Source organism: Perognathus longimembris, chromosome 5 (genome assembly GCF_023159225.1).
Source record: "Perognathus longimembris pacificus isolate PPM17 chromosome 5, ASM2315922v1, whole genome shotgun sequence".
NCBI classification, from domain to species: Eukaryota; Metazoa; Chordata; class Mammalia; order Rodentia; family Heteromyidae; genus Perognathus; species Perognathus longimembris.
Genome location: NC_063165.1, coordinates 11,642,670 through 11,666,862, shown reverse-complemented (window position 1 = coordinate 11,666,862; position 24,193 = coordinate 11,642,670). Strand labels below are relative to the sequence as shown.

Below are 24,193 nucleotides of genomic sequence, written 5' to 3'. Positions count from 1 at the left end.
TATTTTAAAATTGTTTTCAAAATTGGAAAAAAGAAACATTGTATTCTCTGTCAGTGCTCTTTGTGTAGTAAAATGGCCAGTGTGACTTTTTTTTTCTTTTTTATTTTCTGACCAATTTTTCTAGCTGTGTTCACTCTTCTTGATGTTTGGTGATTTCTGTCAAATATAGCTTCCTAGTCTTATAAAGGCTGAATTTCCAGAAATAATCATTTCTTCATATAAAAATTACTATGACTAAAGCAAAATTAATCTATGAAAGTCCAAACTATGATTATTGATTCAGTAAAACAATTCTTTTGCAAACTGATTTTTAAGAAATATTAAAACAAACAAAAAAAGAAATATTAAAACAGAGAAATAACCATATTTTTTCTTGGACCGTTGAAATGAATGTGGTATAGAGAGATCAATTACATAACTTTTATATTAAAATATAGTAAAAATAAACTTCACGATTTCAATAGAACTAAACAATGATTCCTTAAAATCCCTATATTCAAACCTCTGAAAATAGGCACATTCGGTTTGATTATTATACAATTTTATATAAAACAACTGGCACTGCAGTATTTCACAAAGAAAAAGGAATCCCAATGGAATAAAACACCTCCATTTTGTGAATTATAAGGTGGTGGTTATGCAGTTACAGTCTAAAAAGAAATTTTTATTTGTATGATCATAAAATACTTTCAGGGTCTATTCAATTTTATAACCTAATTGGACAGGCTATGGAAGAAAAAAACACAAAAATACTTCCTGAATCCATCACATTTTGTCATTTAAACCCTTTCTGGCACAATCATAGACTTTCCAACTGGGAGATATTTAATACTGTAGGAATATACTTTTAAGAAATTAAGAAATGATTGCCTATGGTGTGGAAACAGTCTTATAAAGTTAACCATTTCTTTTAGCATTAACCAGACTAATGATAAAGGTCCCTTCTAGACATGGCTTATTACCAAGTGATCTTTAATATTCCTATTAAACGAAGTCAAGGAGAAATACCAAGTAGCACTCTTTTAGAACCTTTGCATGAAATAAACAAACAAGCAAAACAAGCACATTATACAGGTTTGTTGGTGAGAATTCCACCAGTACTGAATGTGTTGGGTGGGCTACGGCACTCTATGCCTTGCAATCTATATGACTATTGCACATTGTGAGACATAGGAAGAGAAAGCCAGTATGAAAATACAAATTGGAAACACAGTGAAGTGTTATGTTTCTTTTGAAATGTCAGCATAAGAAAACAAATTCTGAGACTTTAAAGATACCTCACAAACACAGAGGGGAAACATTCTTTCTACATCTTAATTATACATTAATTTGGCTGACTGCCTGAAAAAAAAATACAGGCAGTCAAAGGTTTAAGTAAATAGCATCAAAATGCATTTAAGCAAACACATACTGTGATCCCATTTCTTTCCAGAATCTCTCAGAAGATGCTTGCTGTCAAAATGTATTTGGACTCAAATGACATCTCCTGTTGTCACAAGCATACACTAAATCTTATTAAAACCAGCAGCCAGTTCTTAATTTCCAGTAAAACATCCACAGCTCTTTCTGGAAACTAGGAGTTGAAATAGCTGCAGACCTACTTTGGTCAAACAATTTTTTTTGGAAATATATATTTTTAATAGAACCAAGTGATATAAAGTGACATACCAAGGAAGGATGTATTTACAAATAGTAAAAACAAGCAATGGTGTGTCATGGGTGAAAATGATTATGGTGCCTTGAAGTATTCTGTAAGAGGTAGGTGACAAGTGGCGGAGGGAGACTGTCCTGCCATCTTCCAACGTCCCCTGATTCTACAATCATCAGTGTTTTTCTTGTCTCATTCTTGTAGGCCTAGGGGAGGTTCAGTAACTCCCAGGATCTTCTGTATTCCAAGGTCACCATGATCACACTAAGCAGTTCATCTTTTTGGTCATAGAGAGCAGATTCTGCCCATAACTCGACTCCTGGTGACAATGACATGGAAGCATGGCTTTCTGTGCGTTGAGTATGCCTCCTCTTCACCATGTCTGTCTCCACGACGGATCCTCCCATTATCTTTGTGCACAAGAGCATCACCACAGGCTAACATTTCTTCAGCAAACACTGCTTAAAGGCCGAAGGTCTCTGAGCTAGAAGACATCCCTTGGCTAGCTTCCGGCTTCCATCTTGGCACTGCACTGTCCTGGTGTGCCAGCCAGTGTCGCAGGTCCTGGAACAGGCCAACCAGGGGCCTGTCACCCACTGCAGCTGTTGAGTGGTTGCTCCTACTTTATTGCTGCTGTGGTGAGTGACCGAGTTCGCTTTTTGAGTAGACTTCTTGGGGACAAAAAAGCTGTAACGGACATCTAATGCTTTCGTGGGGTCCGTGGCAAGGATCTGCACGATGAGAATTTCCTTCGTGGCTGCGTAGCCCATACCGTGCAGGAAGTCGTCCCTGTGGCTCCAGCCGCTGTAGTTCATCACCGTCCCATTGATGTCGATGATGGTCTCTGAGGTGGAGATCATGTATTTTCCATTGACGAGGTACTCACCGTTCTTCTTCTTCAGGGCTAAGTAGGCGGTGAATCTTGTCTGGTCTTTGGCTTTAAACTGTCGGACTTTTATGTGGGTCGCCCCTTCGGGGATCCTCACAACGTCAGTGTAACCCTTACTGCAGGCAGGGAGAGGGAAGAGAGAATGAGGGAGGCAGAGAGGCAGAGAGACAAGGAGGGAGGAAGCCAGGTCAGGGGAAAGAGGGAGAAAGGGAGGGAGGGAGAGAAGGAGATATAAGTGAACACTTAACAAATAAATTTTTTTGAAAAGTTCTCTAAAGTGCTTCCCTTATCTTAAGACAAAATTTTAATATATTTAAGAAATTAGTCTAAATGGGCTTTATCATCCATTCTCTCATCCTATATGAAACTGCAGATTGACTATTGTACAGATTTGTGTTGAAATGTTTAAAATTAGGATGTTGCATTATAAACATGCATGTAACTGTTGCCCTTTTTTGACACACACGGCACAAAATGGGATATGTGTAAAAAGTTACAAGCAAACATCTTCAGTGAATCTCTGAAATTCTCAGACTTGCCTGCAGATTAGGATCATCCAGTGATTAAAAAAAATAATTCCAAATTCTGAGCTCTTTCTCAGAGCAATTAAATTCCTATCTTTTAGCGTGGGACACAAGGGTGTATTCCTGAAGTCCTTCACATTGCTCAGATATACAGCCTAGTTTAATAGCAGGCCTTTAGTGGAGGTGTTGGTGTGTACATGTGGGTGTGTGTGTGTGTTTGGTTTGGAGACAGGAAATGGAGGCTCTGCTTCCAATGGTTCTAGAACTCTGTATTTCATGGAGCAGGGAGCGACATGGAAGATGAAGTTCTTTAACTGGAAAATGTTAGTTTACTACTGGCATAAGGAGAAAAAATGAATTTCTTAATTTTATACTGAATGCTCAGTTCCATGTAATATAATTAATAAGGAGTTCATTGTAGCTGGTAACAAATAAGATAGGTCACTCAAGATTCATCATCTGCTTGGGAAAATGTGCAAAGGCATAAAAGTTTCTGATGGCCAAAAACCACTGGCAAAGGTGAATTTGCCACTGCAATTTTGTCAAACTATTTGCTCTTATAAATAATTTCATGATTAAGCATGAATACTTACTATTACTTGGTTTCACTTTAAATACTATCCTAGTTGTTTCAATAGAGATACCAAAGTTGTCTATTTTCCAACTCTTAATCAAGTTTAGAGGTTAGGGAATAATGATGGTTACACTAAAAGCTAAAATATCCAAGTATATTACGCCCTACCTTTCTAGCTCATTGCCAAGGAAGTCCCTAGTCCCCGGGGCATGTATACTCAATGACTTCTAGACATGTGTCATATTCAGTCGGTGCTTTAGAGAACAGGTGCCAAGCTCAGGGTGTTGCTTATTCTAATTCAGTTCATTATTTTTATCTTCCTAATACATTATAGACAAGACTTTGCTCCAGGACGTTTTTTTTTTGGTAGTATTGAGTATCAATAGATGACATAGAAATCTACAGTGGCTTCAAACAGTCAAGAAAGATGCTGGAGATCTTATCTCATGTTATCTTTCAAGAACATAAAAAGTAGGGATATGAAAGCCTCTGAACAAATTTGCTTCAAAGCTCATTAGTAGCCCTGCTACATTATAAACAAAATCTGTCTATTACTTTGTGCTCTTTTCATATAGCCCCAGGAATAAAATCTTTAGCCCTGCAGGCTATATTTTATAGCAGTTAAATGATTGTTAGTGTTTAATGACATATTAGCTCTGGTTACAACCATTCTTGAAATGATAGCAGATAGGTTGTAAGAAAACAGAAAGGATGAAGAATAAGAGAATCCAGAGAACTTGTTGCTTTTATTCTATTCCTTAGAACTGGGTTCATTTTGATGAGAATCAGTGAGCATGGGCAGCATTGTGGAGAATCATCAAACTTACCCAGGCACTGGGGAAGACTGAAAATCAGGGCCCTTATTTTGTTGTTGTTGTTGCTTTTGAAAATATGTTATAAATTGTATTCCTTGTTTAATTTCTTCATACTCTACTGGGTATCATATAAACTCTAGGTATCCAATAACACCCCTGATCACTATTCCTTCTTTCCTTCCCTCCTTAAAAAAGTTATAGAATGGTTATGCAACCTATGTCTTAAGTTACAGACTCTTCTGGCACTATGTTCATCTGGGTATGTAGCAACAGATAGGTCCTAAACTTTCAGAATTCTAGCTTCCTCTTTTGTAAAGGAAGGAGTTGACCTGATTACCTATAAGATCTTTCACCGTTCAATTGTATTAAGAGGCAGGATACATCAGATATATAAATTTTTTTTCACACCGATGGTTCAAAGTAACTAGGCAAGTAGTCATTACTGCATTAGCAAATAAAAGTAATAAAATGAATATTAAGAATAAATTATTTATCCATATCATTATCACACCAAACATAATTTCCAATTTCTACACTATCATGATGCTTCATATTTTTATAAGCCCTATTGTTCATTCTTTTTCCTGATCATTCTTTACATTAGAGAATGCAGGTGCTCTCAGCTAATGTATTCAACATGTGAGAAGTTTTGCCAAGAAGAAAAAGGATTCTTCAGTTCATCAGACTCTGTAACCCTGTATTTGATGTTGGCATTGTATTTTATGCTAGAAAATACTTTTTTGTTGTTTTGAATGTCTGCATAGCCTTTAAGTGACAGAGTATGAAATCTGCTGGAGGTGAGACCAGAGGTGAGGCTATATTTTTAGTTCTACCATGAGTACAGCAACCTTTCCATGATGTCCTTTTTTTTAATGCCAAATTTGAGACAGCCTAAGAAGAACTGTCTCTGCAGTAATTTTTGCTGCAAGTGTTTCTAATGGTCTTGATAGCAGTAGCAAGACCAGGAGTTCTCAAGCAAGAAGAGCCTGGTGGTGTTATTCTCAATGACTGAGAGCGCAAATGGATTGAATCCTTCCTTAGTGAAATTTAGAGACTTTCAATATTTGTATTTACGTGATTGGCTAAAAACTGTAACATAGAATTGGTCCTCGGGGCTGGGGATATGGCCCAGTGGCAAGAGTGCCTGCCTCATATACATGAGGCCCTGGGTTCGATTCCCCAGCACCACATATACAGAAAATGGCCAGAAGTGGCGCTGTGGCTCAAGTGGCAGAGTGCTAGCCTTGAGCAAAAAAAAAGCCAGGGACAGTGCTCAGGCCCAGAGTCCAAGCCCCAGGACTGGCAAAAAAAAAAAAAAAAAAAAAAAAAAAAAAGAATTGGTCCTCACACAACTTAACTCAGCAAAAACAATTGATTTCTCATACACACAAAACATACACACACCCTAATGAGAATCTGTTTGCTAAAAGAAATCATTACAATAGTCCCATCCTTTCATTAATTACTGTTTACTAATAAATAAACAGGTCTATACAGTCCCCCTGCAGTGCCAGGCTATTGACTTTTACTTTGCCTTTTCTGACTCTGTTATACCTTGTCTCCTAGCTTTTGCAGAACTGCTTTCAGAGATGCCTGAGTTTTATTCAGCTCCCTCCTTCCCTTCTTGCATTCATAAACAGTTACCAGAGCCACTTTAGATTTCCTTCTCCAGAGAGCTGATGCGGTCATTTGAGTTCTCCGCATTAGTTCTGTTAGAGTCTAAAGTTCTGTTTGGTTCCCAGGAGGGTAGGGCTTTCTCATATTACCTTTTCTTATTGAAGGTTCCTATAACCTTGGTGCAGCTGGAATTGTCTCCTCCACACACCCCACACTTGTCATACTGCAGCTTAGAGCCGATGATGCCGTCGCAGCCAGTTCGTACACACCTTCCTCGCACGCACACAGAATTGCTATAAGGCCGGCACTCGGTCCCATCGGTCACCTGAGTCAGGACAAAAACCTCAGCAGTGAGCAAAGTTTGTGCATCCACATTCAGATCTTTTAATAAACTAACAGTTTCTAAACTGTGATTTTGATTGCAATATATTGTACCTCAAAGGAAAAAAAAAAGGAAGCAAACTATCAAACAGCCAACCGCTTACATTCCAACAGTGCCTAAGCCAAACCCTCTTTTACAAATGATGACAGGAAGATCCGTAGAAAACTAGATTATGCACTTTCTCTTTTGAGCTTAATTCCTTATTTGATTGGTGGTCCAATTTTTTGTGTGCAATTTTTAGATGCATCTCATGTTTGCACAGCACAATCTGGCCTTTTTATATTGATGAAAACAATCTTTTCACTCCATGTGTGGGGCTGTTACTCCTGTGGAGAGTGGAGTCTAAGTAGGCTTTAGAGCACAATGATTCTTCTTTGTTGCAAAACCATTAGTACAGTAACAAATTTAAAAATCTAAACTTATTCAAAACTTGAAAAGCCTCCCCTCCTGTGAGTTGAATGAATGGACTCAAACACATTGCCACATAAAACAGATCCAAGGAAGTCAGGAAATTAGCTTCTCAAAGAGACTGGCTTTGTATAATGGAATTAGTGCAGTTAAGAAGCTAGGCCCAAAGAGATAAAAGTTTCATGTTTTCTCTCATAAGTGGAAGCTGGAATTGATATGCAAATATATAAGTAAGTACCTTGGATGGTATGCTTGTATACATACATGTGTTAATTGAAATATGGTAGATTTAGGGGAGAATTCAAACATTATAATTCCTTGGGAAGGCAAATTTATAGCTCAACATAATCGACACCAGGAAATAGGCACTTGGAGAGGGTAAGGTGGGGCCAAGGGGACTGAGGTACATAAATGAAGAGAGGAAGGGTGGGAGAATGCACTTAAGAATGCCATGTATATACTTGAAAATTTAAGAAAAGTGAGAGAAAGGGTCAATTAGGAGGGATGTAGGAGAATGTTGAAAGCGATGACATTGATCAAGATGCATTGTTGAATGGCAACTGATTGTACAACTTCTTAAAGATAATAAAAAAGATAATTAAGATAAGAAAAAGCTAGTGAAATATTTTGTCACATACTGCAGCTTTTGTTCATAACTGTATACATAAATGTTAACATGCATAATTGAACTGCAGGCATGAGAAAATCTGTCTTTGCAGTAGTGAGTATGTGAATTTGCACTGTTTGTGTAAACTGAATATACTTCAAAATGTAGCAGTTCTCTATCTGGTCATGTGTCCAAGTGATGTTTTTGATTTATTCGTTTATATTTTAAATTAAAATGTATTATTTCATATTGGAAAGATGTGTCTTAAATGTTATTTAAGTGGAGTATTGGTTTATTTTTCAATTATATGTATATGCCTATAAACATATACATTTCAGAAGTCTTTTACAAATTAGATAGTATTTGAAAAAACTACTGCCTAAGACTGAAGGCTAGAAAAATCAGCTTTGGTATATTTAGAAAATATTTATCTGTGGAAAAAAAAGGAGCAGCTACACACACACAAAATATTTACAGCTAGAAGAACACTAATTTATATTAAAGCCTTCAGAATTATTAAACATCATGGGTCAGAGATAGTGATCTTGAAAGTCATTTTCACAACTCAGGAAAGAAATTCTTAAGAAAATGATAGAAAAGTAGAAAGTGTTTTGCTTTCTAAGCTCCCTTTAGCAATGTGCCTAAGAACACTAGATGTGTCTACAGCTATTTTGAAGTTAGAGTCACTCTTCCACTTCTTTGAAAGTGACTTACAATGTGCAAAAAAATAGCTTTTAAAACATTTACTTGGGACTGTATAAAAATAGTCTTATTAACTATATAAAATTTGAAATACATAGAAATTATAGAGAGATAAACAAAAATTCTCCAAAATCTACACTCTCCCTTCCCCCCAGATAATGACTATTTATGTCTGATATAGGCCGGCTTGATTTTTCAAAATAATTTCCACCAAGGATGCCTACCATTTCTCCAGTAGGGTGGACTCACCTTTGGTGAGAAGACTACATAATAACCAGTGCCCTTGGCCCTGCAGGTCAATTTGCACACATCTGCTGGCAGCACACCTGCATATTTGGGAACCCATTCCACAAATGTTTTGACTCCTTTGGCATCAGACTGATAGCCATTTTTGGCTTCACACTGCTCAAGACGAAAAGATTTACCTAGGAAACAAAGCATATTAGCATTCATTCTTTATCTGCTTGGATACTCCTCTGTATTCTTGCACCTTTATATAATTGACATGAAGAGAGGATGCAAACATTATTCTTTATAAGGAGCTTCTTTTGTTTATTTGTTTTGTTTTAGTTGCCAGTCCTGGGGTGTGAACTCAGGGCCTGAGCACTGTCCCTGGCTTCTTTTTGCTCAAGGCTAGCACTCTACCTCTTGAGCCACAGTGCCCCTTCCGGCTTTTTTCTATATATGTGGTGCTGAGGAATCGAACCCAGGGCTTCATGTATACGAGGCAAGCACTTTACCACTAGGCCATATTCCCAGTCTATAAGGAGCTTCTTTAGGTACCAATGTGGAATGCTTTCATCTGTACAGAGTTGAAAACAGAAAACCCAAATCAAAGTTCAGCAAAAATAAACACCAGGAAGTGGGTGCTTGCAAAGGGGTGAGGTGGGAGTTAAGGGGAGAGGGATAGATGAATGAAGAGGGCAAGATGCAGACAAAACATCCCATGTATATCTTCCAAATTTAAGAGAAGTGAGGGAAAGGGTAGGTATGGGGAAATTGGGTAAGAATGTCCTAATAGGTGACACTAATCAAGATATAGTGTATTCATAAACCACTTTGTTAAATGTCAACTCCTTTGTACAACTTCTTGAAAGTAATAATAGGAAGAAAAAATTAAAAATAATTATTTTTTCTAGTTTTCTGAACACACTATGATTTGATGATTGCATAGTTGCTATTAGCTTACACATTAGTGGAAGTGGGTAGTGTAAACTTAATTTGATTTCTTCAGCTTCTAGTTATTTCTGCTAGAATAAAAACTATGCATTGTAAACTGTATGCTGGTGGCTCACATCTGTAATCCTAGCTATTCCTACTCAGAAGGCTGAGCTCTGAGGATCATGGTTCAAAAGCCAGCCTGGATAAGAAAGTCCATGAGATTATCTCCAATTAGCCACCAGAAAACCAGAAGTGGAGCTGTGGCTTAAGGTGGTAGATAGCTCGAGTTGAGCCAAAGAGCTCAGAGACAGTGCGCAGGCCCTGAGTTCAAGCCTCAAACTGACAAAACAACAACAACAACAACAGCAATCCCTAGACATTGTACATGAGAGGAGCAGCATACCATTGGCTGGGCAGGGCAAGACGCTGCAGGAGCGGTAGATGGCTCTCTTCCCTGTGCAGTAGCGGCCACTGTTTCTGGGTGCAGGGTTGTTGCAGTGGCGATAAGCAAACTGTACTCCTCCTCCACAAGAACGTGAACACTGGCCCCAGGGGCCCCAGGACCCCCAGTTACCATGGCTTGATGTCTGAGACAGAACCAGAGAAGATAGTTTAAAAACTAGAGAAGAGGGAATCATTCAAAATGTAACTTTGTAAATAAATCAGTTACATACAATGACACAGTGGAAACTTGATGACCGCATTAGATTTTCAATACCAGAGCATTTCCAGTTCTAGGCACTTCATCTTTTCCCCACCGAAAAGGATCTGAAGTCTCTTGATACTGAGCATACGACAATAATTGTCTTCCATTTCTCTATGCCATTTCCACTTCTGCCTTCTGATGTTACAAATCTCTCTGCTCATAGTCACTAAACCATGTTGACTTCTTGTGCACTCTCATCCTCGATGATTTTGTGTGCTGCCAGATATTGCAGCATTGTACTTGTATTTCTTTCTCCTTTCATGTTAAAATTCTCTGGTCCTTTTGTTGACATCACATCCTGTCTGTGGCCGACTCTGCTCCATAACTAAGTGCATTTGAGCTGGGCTTGACTAAACTCCTCATTCAATGTGACCTATACTGAAAGGGACCTTCAGCCTAGATGCAAGCCCCACCCACACTGGGAAGGAGTAACACTATCATGACACCCTATGTCTATTCCTCTTGAAACTTTGCAGGAGACTCCAGAAAGAACAATATTTCAATCTATTGCGCCTGAAACAGATTCAGAACTCTATCTGATGTCCAGTGCTGGGTGATCTAATAGACCCAGGCTGTAGCACAAGGCATTAGTCTCCTAGGGATATTACCAATCTTGCAAGTGAGAATGAATATATACTTTGATTTAGTTTAGGAGATTAAGGCAGCAGGTGTGAACCAGATGCTAGACTGTACATTTGTCATCACGTAGCTACCATAGCTCTAATTATATGAATTGCTATGGGAATAAAAGGTAACCACACGGGGTCAAATCTGTGTAAGAATCATACAGTCAACTCTGTTACCATTTCCTTGTTGAGTGTAAGTGAATATGTTCCAATAGCTTTTGCAATTTTAAAATAAGTTTCCAATAGACAATTTCTGTAGCTCCCTTTGGGGTTTCTATCAGTGGGCCTCTGGCATTTGATTGTTTTTTGTTTATTTATTTAGTGACTTGCAGGGTAGTAGAGGAAAGAAAGATTCTATGCTTGGTACTGTACTCCTCCTCCTCCCCCTCCTTCCCTTCATCACCCCCCTCCTCCTTCTCCTCCTTCTCTTCCTTCTTCTTTGCAATAAAGATGTTTTCTATTATAAGTTAGTTTTAAGGCCTTTATAAGGTTCTTGGACAGTTCTTTGAATTTAAGAGTATGCTATTTTGTGTAAATGTGTGTATCTGAATTCATTTATCTAAGATCAGAGATTACAGGTGATATATTAAAAGACATATCATAATTAGCAGAAACTTTTAATTCAAAAATAACCCATAACAGAATGCAAATATTGGATGGATCTTTTTTTTTTTTTTAATCCAATCTGCTATTCTTCTTCTTTGGGTTGGAGAATTGAGTCCATTAATGTTTAGGATTATTGTAGTGTCATGTTTCCTGCCATTTTCTTGATTTCTTGTATTTTGTTTTTTAATCTCTTCCTATGTTTACTAAGCTTATCTTTCAGTGATTTTTACCTGTGTGTTTGAGTTTGATTGTTTTCTTCAGACTGTATCCCTCTCTTTAGAATTCTTTGTAATGCTAGTTGAGTGACCATGAGTTCCTCTAATTTTTGTTTGTCATGGAAGGTTTTATATTTGTAATTTTATAATTATGTGGTTTTATGTTTACTTTTATAATTTGTGAAGAAATCCCTATTATCTCCCTGTTCTTCAGCCCTGGGTTACCAAGAGCTACAGCAGACAAACTATGTATGATATTGTAACAAGATTCCTAGGGGAAAGTACTTTAATTAGGAAATAAAGCCTTCGGAAGGCAGTGCCCATATAATTCCCGGGAATATATTTCCCCTGTTGGCCCCCAGTGTTTGAATGACCAGAACAGGACTTACTGAGTAATATTTTTTCTTGGTCTTGTCCACACACTTGCCCTGCAGGCAGATTCTCCCCTTTCCACAGGGCGTCCCTTCCACGGCCGGAAGCTTCTTGGTCAGACACACCATCTGGCCCTGGCGTACCACAGCGCACCACAGCCGGGCACACACGTCCATGCCGGGGCACACCGAGTACTCGGGCCCGAACGTCAGGTTACATTGCTGAGTAGCATCATAGATCTGTCCTGGGAGTTCTTCAGGGCCCAAGATCTGCTTTCGTGGTAGATCCAGCAGGCAGTTACCTAGAAGAACAACCAGCAATGATCACTATTCTGGGATGAGGTGTCAAATCACGAAGTTCGGGGATCTTAAAATATAATAGTGGACATTGATGTATACATAAACCTGCAGTTTGATGTCTTGGAGCAGGGACTAGTGAAAGGTAACATCAGGCTTGGACTGCAGCATTTTCCCTGAGAGATGCTCTTGAGATTATCTGGAGGTAGAAGTGGGCTAGTAGTGATATGAATACATATAACATTTTTTTTAAAATAAGTAATTTTGAAAATAATCACTGGGTTTGGTGCTGGTGGCTTAAAAAGCAGGCTAGAGACATGGCTCTAGAGTGAGAATACTAGCCAAGTATGTTTGAGGTACTGAGCTTAATCCCTGGTCTGGAAAAAAAAATGGAAATGGAAAATAACCATTGAGCTGAGATACCAAAATCATGGACCCACAAGTCTGAAAGTGAATTATAAAAAAATAAATATTCTGTACAAGTTTGAGAAAGAGTAATCTATGGCATCACATTTGCATCACTCTCCATTGGGAATGTGTGCGCCTCTCACCCATTGCCTTCCACTAAGTCCACAGATAATCCCCGAAGTGGTAACCTCACGCATTTCAGCGCTCACTGAACAAGCACTTCCTTCCTATCTAGGAGGTTCTAGAGACATTCTCGATATCAAGAAGACAAAACTATGACCCAGATCCATCTTGCAAGGTCTTCCATTAAAGCCAAGTAGGTAAAATAAGCTATTTTTCACAGACAGATAAAATTTTTAAAATCTACCTTTCAAAATTCACAGAAGAGAAAATACTGTGAGAGAAGAGTAATTTTCACCTGTCTTTCTACGTTTCTTCTTTTTCTTTTTCTTGCCTTTTGAGTATGTTCTTTCATGGAGTTGATTGTCTTTGGTGTTTTGCTTCATTGTACAAAGGAGTAAGAGGCAAGGTTAAGTATGGGCGACACACAGACTGCATAGAAGCTGGGACAGACATGATACAAAATCAGAAACTCACTTGTGCCTCTCTTCTAAATGCTTGCCAAAGAATCCCTGCCTATAGGAGAGGGAAGTGGGGGAAAATGAAGGAAGGGGTGACATAGTCCAAGAAGCATTATACTCATTACCTGGCTTATGGATTGTTATTATTTTGTATAATTCCATAATAATAACAACAATAACAACAACAATAATCAGGTAGAAAGAAAGCATCCTGCCCAGTGAGATGACACCATGATTTTTTTCTAGTTAAATACTTTTGCATGATAATTGCTCATCAGCTTCTGTATTTGGTTGTTTATTTAAGGCTTGTACACTGGTTCTAATAGCAATAAAAAATTAATAGCATGAAGAATAATCACAATAAGAAAATAATAGCAAGAAGAAGAGGAGGAGGAGGAAGAGGAGAGGGAGGAGGAAGTAGAAGACCATTCTCAGTTCTTAATATTTATTAGATTATTACTTTCCTTTTCTTTTTCTAGGTCTGAGCCTAGGACTGGAACTTAGTGCCTGCACTCACTTTTGTGCATTGGCTAGTACGCTATCAATGAGTTGTGCCTCCAACTCCTAGATTATCTCATATGCCTAGAAACCCCATGATGGAGACCCTTTGATTTTATTTATTTAAAATAAGGGTACTGGGTGATATAAAAGAACACTTACTCCGGGTCACATAGGTTTTCTGGTTTTGTGCTCACAGCCATGCCTCCTGACGACCTTGCTGCCTGTTACTCGTGGAGCTAGCTGACTTCTTTATTTGCCAAAGGCAGAAGTTTGTAAAGATCCCTTTAGGGTAGATATCATATTTAATGCCAGAAACATCTGGCCTGAAGTCTAATCCTGGTAAAACACTAAAAGGCTATGTGTGCCTAGCCAAGTTCGTTAATCTCTCCCTAATTTATTTTCAAGATCTGTGTAATATTTCTTTTGTCCCTATGATACCATAAAGGTAGAATTAACTAACAAACTCTCAAAGGGAGACCAGAAAAATATTTTTGAAAGAAAAACAAATGAGTTCTATGTCCAAAACATTTAACAACCTTTTACATATATTAGAGTCATTCTTTTTTTAAGAGAAGAAAACCATTTGACTTGAAAATCCTCACTTTCCACCAAGAAACAGACTCTTCGACATATTTTACATTTATTGCAAATGTTTTTTTTATAACTATATTCAAGTTTGTTCTAAGTAAATGCCCTATATCAATGACGTGTCCATCTGTGATGGCAGCATTATATGGAAATGAAGAAGAAGCAAAGTTCCCATTTTACATCTGAGCCAGAGCACTTGAAGAGGCAAAGCTTTTTAAGACAAGCCAGAAAAAGCATTAAAAAGAAATAGGGAGCCAAAGAGAACTAGGGGAGAAAAACATTGAGTTAAAAGGTAAAACATTTACATCAACTCAATAGGAAGGAATGATAGTAAAACCCTCACTGAGCTTTGTTTATAGGACAGAAGAAAATCAGGCATTTTGCAGCTCTGTATACATCAGGACGGGCTTACAAACTGCTGATATCGAAGATTTCAACATATCTCTGAATCAGCAAGAATACTTTCCAATTTTTCAAAAGTGCTGTTTTGAGAGACTTTTTTTTATATACTGAAAACACTGATCATAGACCTTCATTACTGACCATCAGCTGGAATTTGCCATTTGTGCCAGCCTATGGTACAGGTATATTTTACTTATTTTGAGTCCCAAACAAGTCCCTACCTCAATTGGAACCAATGAGATTCATAGATACTCTCTCTCTTTCTCTAGTGGATGAAGAGTGAAAGGAAATGCAGAGCACAATGTAAATCAACCTATAGGAAACTTTGAGGGGCATTGCTTTACAAACACTAATCCACTATAGCTTTAAAAAATGAGTAATATATTTGGTTAGCCATTACAATTATGTGGGAAACTGTGATTATTCTTATAGAGACCATACCGAGGTTAACCTTTCCTCACTGAAAATAAAATTATTTCAGTTGGGTGTAGCAGTACAGGCCTGTAATCTCAACAGGAGTTGGAAGCAAGATCACAAATTGGCGGCCAATCTGGGCCTCCAAACCAAGAAAACAAAAAACATGAAGCAAAATTTAGTCTGATATTCTCTTTTGGCTTTGCTGCCAACTTTTGCTGTTTTCATTCAGTCCCGCAAATTGCCATGTTGCATTGTCTACCTTCCTTTTCCTTCTCCTCTCCTTCCTTCCTTTTGCTTCGTGTATAGAAATGGGTAGTTTACAAGCAAGACAACAGAAATGCATACAGACTGCATGTGTATTCTGCCCTTCATGGAAAATTAAATACTTCTAACAAGGCAAAAATGTTTAAGAAATTCAGCACTGTGATTTGAGAGGGACAATAAAGGAATAAAATCGCCATTCCTCTCCCACTGATGCCTACCAGTGGGGAATGGAAAGGATGCTTTTCTGTCTCCAGAAAACATAATAGAATAAAAACAAAATGGTTTTATACCTTTGACTTTTAGCATTATCTTTGACATGAAATAAAAATGATAGGATTAAAGAAGTTGTCTTTATATCTTTTTAAATTTTATTTTGTTCCTTCCTATTTCTAATATTGCAATAACATCAGTTTTTAATACTGAGGCATAAAATTAAACATTGGTCCAAATATTCAATTAATGTTCCTGAAGAGAAATATCCAAGCAGGCCTAACAGCAGTGGATGGGTACCATTTCTGTTTTCGGTCTTCATCTCCCCCAAACTGTACCTCTCATTTAAGATTTGCTTGGAAAAAATATCTGAGCAAGAATCAGGAATATCTCCTTACTCTTTGATGAGCCATTTTGTCTTATGATAAGTGAAGCAATCATATTAACAAAGGCAAAAAAGGCATTAGCTAAAAGCAAGCCTAGGAGTTTGTGAAGATGTTGGAGACTTTAGATTCACTGTTCGGCAGAGGTAATGGCAAGGAATTAAGACATTAAGACATTGGCTTCTCACCATGGCCACAAAATATCTCATTTGTCTTCTTCCAAACAGCATAGTTATTGTGAAAATCACAACTCCAACACAATAAATAGTCTTTAAATTTTGTTACTACCATCATAAACACTGGATGTTTCACTCTTCTTGTTACCCTGTAGAGCCATCAATGAAAGATACAGACACCTGGGTTTTCAATATTACTTTCTGTCCAAAGTTCTATGTCCAGCCAGTAGCTTTGAAAATAAACTACATGTTCATATTTGAAGCGGTTGTGAATGTTGTTGAGCTGTGTCTACGCAGGGCTTGGCCTTTTTCCTTCCCTGGCAGTGTGGACTAGAAGATGTAGCAAACACAGCTATCTTTGTTGGCCTCAAGGTTATTAAGCATTGAGAAAGGAAATTCACGAACCTGCTTTCACTGCACAATTTCTCTGCCAATGCTTGCCCTTATTTTAGAGGATCATACTTCCAGCCACCTTGCCTACGGCTTACTTGTATAAACACTGCAGAATTTCTACAAGTATCTTGGCCAAGGGGTGGAAGAATCCCATATGATTCTCTGAATCACAAATCCCCAGGTACTGTTCCTTTCATGCACATCCACTTCTCAAACATCACCTAATTGCATGCATTTCTTCTGGAATCTAAATCAGGAAACACTCAGTACTAATGAATGCAAATATCTCCATGGTAGGGTGCTGCAAATGACCACCTATTTCTGGCTGATCATTTTCAAAATAAATCCAATGCTTTGAACTTGAATTTTACTCTAGTGTCTCACTTCTGCAACACGTCTTAAAGAGGAAGGAGGGGGCGGTGGCGCGTGTAGGATAAGATACACAGGAATGACTTTTCAGACAATGTACTCTTTAGGTGCCATTAAGGTATTGTATAGATCTTATAAGAATGTATGCTTAAAAATAGTAATTGCTTTGTTGCCTTTCCATTAGTGTTTACACTGAATTTTTCTAAATGACCAGAAATCTTTTTTGTGGGTATGGATTATTATACCAGTATGAAATATTAAGTCCTAAATACTAAAGGGATGGGTTTGGGGTTTTTGACTTCTTAGAAAATGAGATCATACAACTATATTTCTTACACTGTACAGTTACATTTTAATGCTTTGTTGCTTCTCCCATGTTGTTAACTGATGTCACTTCTTGCCTCAGTTTACTTGTTTGAAGTTTTCCTCACTCCCATGACAGTTTTATTGCTTAAAGTGATTACTGGCCAAGAAAATCAGAATAGAAAAATAGGAAAAGTAAAATATACTTTAAAAAAATCAGGCTGTCAATACAAGTCCAAATGTCTTCATGAGAGTAGAGTAAAATTTGAGATATGGTCTAATAAAATTTGTCAGTCATGAAACATGTACTAATTTTTTTTTTTAATTTTGCCGTCTGTATAGACTCAGTCTCTTATCATTTCTCTCCTAAACTTACTGTTTAAATGTCAGAATCAGGCAGGGAATATGGCCTAGTGGCAAGAATGCTTGCCTTGTTTACACGAAGCCCTCATTGGGTTCAATTCCCCAGCACCACATACATAGAAAACGGCCAGAAGTGGCACTGTGGCTCAAGTGGCAGAGTGCTAGCCTTGAGCAAAAAGAAGCCAGGGACAGTGCTCAGGCACTGAGTACAAGACCCAGGACTGGCAAAAAATAATAAATAAATAAATAAATGTCAGAATCTCAATTACCTCAAAATTGCAACCAAGTGCCCATGTAATCCTAGCTAATAAGGAGGTTAAGATCCAGAGAACCACAGTTCAAAGCCTGTCTATGCAGCAAAGTCCTTAAGACTCCATCTCAAAAAAAAAAAAAAAATCAGTAAAATGTCTGGATAAAAGCATGGCTCTAGGGGTAGAACACTAGCCAAATAAGCAAGCTCAGAAAGCACAAACTCAATAAGTATCTTGGCCAAGGGGTAGAGAAGTCCAATGAGACAGAGCTACCACTTTTCTGAGTCATAAACCTCCACTCTACTTACTTTCAATTGTCCTTAGCTTCTCAACAGTCACCTAATTGCTTTGTATTTAAATCTGTGAGTTCAAACCTCAGTAATGAGGAAACAAAAACAAAAAGCTGAATAACAACAAGAAATAATAATAATACCTGTGGTTACACTTCCACTTGAACTTATTTATCAGGTGTTTGGTCACTACTTAAAATTACCACATTATTTGAGCTCATTTTAAACAACAGCACTGTGGAGAGTTTCTATGTTTCTATTCTGTGTCTGTGTAGGCCCGCTTGAAGTTAATGAGGTATGGTAGAGCTTTGCCCCTGTTCCATACAACCTCTCTTCAGTACTTGTCATTCTAAAGCTAACCACAGCATCATTTTCAAAAGTGAGCATGCTGAGATTTGGGTAAATAAGTTAATGAGTAAACTCATCATTTTCTGTCCACAGAATTTTGGTGATTAAATTTGTTTGTTCAAGGTACACTAGAAAATTTGAGTCATTTTTTTTGTCAGTGCAAATTAATCAGATCTACTTCTAGTGAAACTATGTTCTTATTTGTTCTTGATGAAGAGCTCTTTTGTATAAAAAGAGAAGTCCTAAATGCATAAATTTCTTGCAAAACATTGACATATTAAGAGCATAGATTTATGTACGTGAAGAATTGCTTGGAAATCTGAGTAAATATTCAAAGTATATTTATTGCACTGAAAAAATAATTACACACATATGAAATAAATGAAACATTTCAAAACTATGGTACAGAAGACAAGAATTCTGTGCAGCATTGTAATAGTTGACTTGATACTTGTACAGTTCCTATTAGCCCTAAGTATTTACCATCTTGTCATCTACATCCATTCATTTAATGACTATGTGATGTATAATTTTGAAATAAAAGATTAATACTATTTTATTTTCAAGAATCCTAAAAAGAAAAAAAATTGAAAAAGCCAAGGACACATTACAAGTGTAGAGTTGAGGTTTCTTTGCAGAGACTATATTAGATATTGGCTTGATCAATGTAGATAGCAAGATGACTAAACTTTCATTCAAGATTTCATCGGCATTATGAAGTGAACATAAAATTGTCATTTTGTTATTAGTGTAAAGGAAAAAATCTGATATTTGATTCTAGTTTTATTCTAAGGTTTTAAGATACTAGGATGCCTCAAATTCAGCCTAGGCTATTTAATGAACTTCAGAGAAGTTGAACTGCATAATAAAAATATATTGAGATGTTCTTTGTATTAATGAAAAACACATATCAAGAGAAATATTGTTATTTTATTTCATTTTATATATTTTGATACAGAGTCTTGCTGTGTTACTCAGCTGGATGTAGAACTTACAAGTTGCCTGCCAAGTATTGAGATTACAGGCATGAGCCACCATGCTCTGTCAATATTGAAAGAAATTTTAAACCCAGCTAAAGCTGGATTGCACTTAGGAATAAGAAATATAAATAGTAGCAAGCAATAAAAGTAAAAGTGAATTAATATGCATGTTTTAGTTACATAATATTAAAATACTATAGTAAATTTCTTTTTGACTAAAGTTAATTTATTGGTTGATTTGGCATTGTTTGGGTTAAAATTCAAAGTGAAATGCACTAAGAAATTAGCAAAGTATTAAATCATAAACTGTGTACCTCTGGGGTAATGTTACCACAGCCTCATTATTTCACTCAGAACCATATATCCTAAGACAATTATATTGAAAATTATTATCACAGATAGTTTCCTTTATATTCACTTGAAATTCCAGATTTAGAAAGAGTCAAATTTTAGGAGAGGAAAAAAAGAGAAAAATAGTATATGTCCCTTTCTGAATGGTGAGATGTTAGAGCTAATAAACTTTCTATAAATTTGAACATGTCAGAATTCCTGTGTTTCTATAATTTTGAAGTAGTAAAGGATGCTCAGAAATTTACGACAGCTTGTTTCAAAGAATATTTAGTTGACAGGATTTATTATTTCTAGAAATTGCAACTTCCTCTATATTTTTATATAACTTGCAGCATGAATCTTAGTCTTAACAGATTTAATAAAGTATGGTCCACTCTTCAACTGTCTCTTAGAGAGACTGTTAAAGATTTCCTTTTGATGATGCTCTTAAAGTAAATCCCTTTCATTCAAATTTCTTCTCAATTTTTGTTCTGAAGTGCTGTCAAGATGAAATCAAATTCTCCCAGTCAATGAAAACCTAGAGCACTTCCCTTCCTGGCTTTATGATGCCATAAAAAGAAACCAGTGAGTTATCACCTCCACCTAAACCACATCGCTATAATCTGCATGTAACAAGTAATTCTGAGAGTCACACTAAGAGCAGACAAACCAAGATGTCTGCCAAAGTTCACACAGGCAGCCTGTGGTGAAAGAAGGAATGAAAGCCAGGCTTTCAGGGCACCCGCTGCGAAACATGCTGTGTGGTCTCCCACACTGTTTCTCTTTTGAACTTTTTAATTCAAAAGCAAAAATACCATAGCTATCATGCCACCAAGAATGTTGGCATCACACACCAGCAGAAAAATCAATTTCCTTGCTGTGTTTCTGGCACTGTCTGCACAGCATTGTCATAGAGCACAGGATGACCAGGACAGAGATGTATTTAGAACAAGGCTCCTAAGAATTTCAGTGCCTTTTCCCATCTATGGTACATACCGTGGCCATCATCCAGAAATTCCGTGATGGTGGCTGAGGTGCATTTAGACCAGGGCTTGGATGCCTCAATGCTGGTTAGGATGGAAGACATTAAGCGCTTATCTTCTGTGGAGCCAAAGTTCTCTTCACAGAATTTGGAATCGTCATGGGAGAGGCCAAGTAGATGTCCTAAGGGGAAGAACAAAAGAAATTCACATAAGAGAGTGCTTTTCTATTTTTCCCCTGACAATTATGTAGTCACTTGCACTCGATTTCCCTTCACCAAACCTTCATTTTAACTGCCTTTTCAAGAAGACAGAGACTGGACCCCAAGGATATAAAAGCTATACCATTAGTGGAACAGTTGTTTGGCCTGGACATCTGGGTAAAATCTGAAAAATTCAACTGAGAAGTGGATAATCCTATAATTCATCTGCATCACATATGCTCACTGACACATGGGAACAAAGAAGCCCTACTGAGTATCCAGAACTTAGGAGGCAACAAAGGGCTCCTCATACCCTTGCCACATACTCTTTAGATTGTCTCATTTTCTGCCTTCTCTCATCAACCATAAGCCTCAAGAGAGCAAAGTATATCTCTCTCTCGCCATCCACTGTGGAGACATTTGTACTGAACTGAACACCATGCAAATGATAAAAAATCGAGTAGTTTTTTTAAATGTCTTTGACTTGTATTTTCTTGATTGAGCAAATAGATGGTTAAATAAGTTTTTTTTTAAAGGAGAAGGGGAATTAGTATCTTTCTGATTATGTGAAACGGTAGGCTTGCTTACATTTTGCATCTTTTAGTTATTTAGCAAGTGCTGAGTGTTAGTTAACCTTACAAACGAAGAGCTTACTGTGAAAATATGACCATCTATATTTAAGAATGTCTAAAAAATGCACAATTGAGTATTAAGGGATTGAGTTCACTGAGCAGGTGGATACTTGTTCGAATGTACTCAGCCATTTGCTGTATGTCCTGAAGGTACCTCATAGCTACTGCAACCCCCAAGCTGTAACACAGTTCTTCTGTCCTGACAGATATTATGACTATCTTTCTTACCACACCCATATATGTATATATGTTATATTTACCATATCCATACCTATATCTCATATAAATATACCATAGCCATATATAGCATATATATCATTTATATGCCATATCCATACACACACACACAAACACACACACACACACCAATGAACTGACTGTATTGTCTAACAGCAATTTTTACAGAGTATAAGGATATGTTACCATTCTTTGATGAACCTAAAACCCCCTTAAAAAATTCAGACCAGCAGTTTAAACATTTCTCAGAAACTCTACAAGAACAAGAAAGAAACACAAGCACCCTAGTGGTGTTTTAAGCCTTTTCTTTCTAGAATGAATCAATAAAACCTACTGAAAAAAAATGTTAAGAATAGTATAGCAAATTGATTACTTCATTCTCTTTAGATGTTCTTCTGTCAGGAGTCCAGTACACACCAGTAAAATTCAACAGAGATGAAATATTTTCATGTTCCAGTCCAATTACTTTCGGCCAACTTGTTAAATCACCAACACCTCATAACAAAATTGTTCAGCGAGCAGCTGACTGCTGTTGTGGCTGAAATTAAGTGACTTGGGTTGGTGATGTTCCAATCCTCTCCATATTTACGCTATTATTTGAGGATTGCCTTCAGTCGTATTCATGTGGCAATCAAGTTTGCTGTACGAGATCCTCCTACTTCAACTCATGGTTGGTTTGCTTAGTAGCCTGGATGTATATCATAGTTTATAAAGTGCATCTCAAACAATGGGTAAAGATGACAGGCATCCATTCCGTTTTTGCGTGGCATTTTTTTAAGGAACTCACAGTTCACAGAAAAACAAAATCTTTCTTAAAACTACTAAAAGTTACCCAGTCTACCATGCAGTAGTAGTTAGAAATCCACCATGCAATTCTCAAAGCTTTCCAATCTAGCAACCAATACAATGGTATTTGTCTGTGGATTTCACTCTGGCTTAAGAAGGCAAAAATAAATCTCTTAATTATGGTATTTATTTGAATCCAGATTTTGTAGTTTATAGTTTATGTGTCATTTTGTATTCTATTTTATAAGATAATTATATGGGTGTAAGGAAGTAACCATCTTTTCCTCCAAATAAATATCAATAGTACTTTCCACATGCATTTTTATTGTTGCATCAAGGGATTTCCACTTCATTAGGAGAGTAGGTTTGAATTTTTTTTATCTAAAATACAGGCTACAATTATTGACCCTTTATCCCTCCATTTCTCTTAATGACATTTTTAATTGTCAAAAGTATAGTATCAGCCTAGTGCCAGTGGCTCATGCCTATAATCCCAGCTACTCAGATTACTGAGACCCAAAGATCACAAATGCAGCAGTGGTACTCACTAGACACTATGTTGAAAATGCACTATACAACATATGAGTGTTGATGGGAGGGAAAAACAGTGAGAAAGGCAGGGAAGGGGTGGCAGTGTCCAAAAAGAAATGTACTCATTACCTGACTTATGTAACTGTAACCTCTTTGTACATCACCATTACAATAACAATAAAAATTAAATTTAAAAAGATGTATTCATAAACTGCTTTATTAAATAGAAGCTCCTTTGTAAGACTACTTAAAGATAAAATAGCAGTAGCTAATTGCAGCAGTAGTAGTAGTAATAATAATAATAGAAATAGAAACAAAATAAAATACAGGTTATATGGGAAATATGGAATTCACTCTAAAACGTCTGTGGAGAGTCACTAGATATTTGTCTTTCATACAGAAAACCAAGGCAAATCAATTTAAAATTTTCAGTTATATCATCCAAGTAGTTTACTTTTAAATATTCTGGCTTAATCCAATGAGTTAGTAGGATAGCCATTTCACATTATATTGAGATTTTTGTGTTCCCCAAACTTACATATGTACTTGTAGAAATTAGTTGTCACCAATAGATAGATAAGAAATGCTGAGCATGCACCAATCTCATTTCCACTTCACTGAAAATAAAAGGAATCGTGGGGTTTTTTTTTTTTATCAGATTTCCAAGTCTGGCAGAAATACATTTCGTGAAGGTTAACTGAAGGAGACTGAATCCTCTGAAGGCAAATTAACTTTCTGACTTTCATGAGGAAAGTCTGTCAGCTGGCTGACAAAGGCATGCTCCCTCAAGGGCAGAGAGCGTCATGGAGAAAGGGAAGAACATTTAATGTCTCACCAAACAGCCAGTTCCAGAGGGGCTGGAACCAGGGCACAGGGAGAGCCCCACATGACTTCCCTGAGGAACTGGACAGGAGTGAAAGGAAAGATCACTGTGAGGAATGTTGGATGCTCTTCAGGAAAGACGTGACTCACATACTAAAGATTGCAAATAGAAAAAGGATTAACTTAAAAGAACTGAGTCGGCAATCAGTTATACTAAGATATCCGATGCCAATCTAAGATTTGCAAATAGCATTGAGAACCTAACTGGCAGGTCAAAGAAAGACAAGGTACGGTGAT

The 24,193-nt window shown here is 37.1% G+C and overlaps 1 protein-coding gene across 1 annotated transcript in view; it reads right to left on the bottom strand.

The window, feature by feature from the left end:
• Positions 1 to 1,830: 1,830 nt before the first annotated feature.
• Adamts5 (ADAM metallopeptidase with thrombospondin type 1 motif 5) overlaps positions 1,831 to 24,193 on the bottom strand; it is a 40,748-nt gene continuing 18,385 nt past the window's right edge. Inside the window, exons 3-8 of the mRNA XM_048346362.1 lie at positions 20,702 to 20,869; positions 11,870 to 12,153; positions 9,731 to 9,914; positions 8,416 to 8,591; positions 6,217 to 6,392; positions 1,831 to 2,653 (exon numbers count right to left, since the gene is read on the bottom strand). Coding sequence (XP_048202319.1) covers positions 2,086 to 2,653; positions 6,217 to 6,392; positions 8,416 to 8,591; positions 9,731 to 9,914; positions 11,870 to 12,153; positions 20,702 to 20,869 — 1,556 coding nt within the window. The 3' untranslated portion in view covers positions 1,831 to 2,085. The remainder of the gene's footprint in view (positions 2,654 to 6,216; positions 6,393 to 8,415; positions 8,592 to 9,730; positions 9,915 to 11,869; positions 12,154 to 20,701; positions 20,870 to 24,193) is intronic.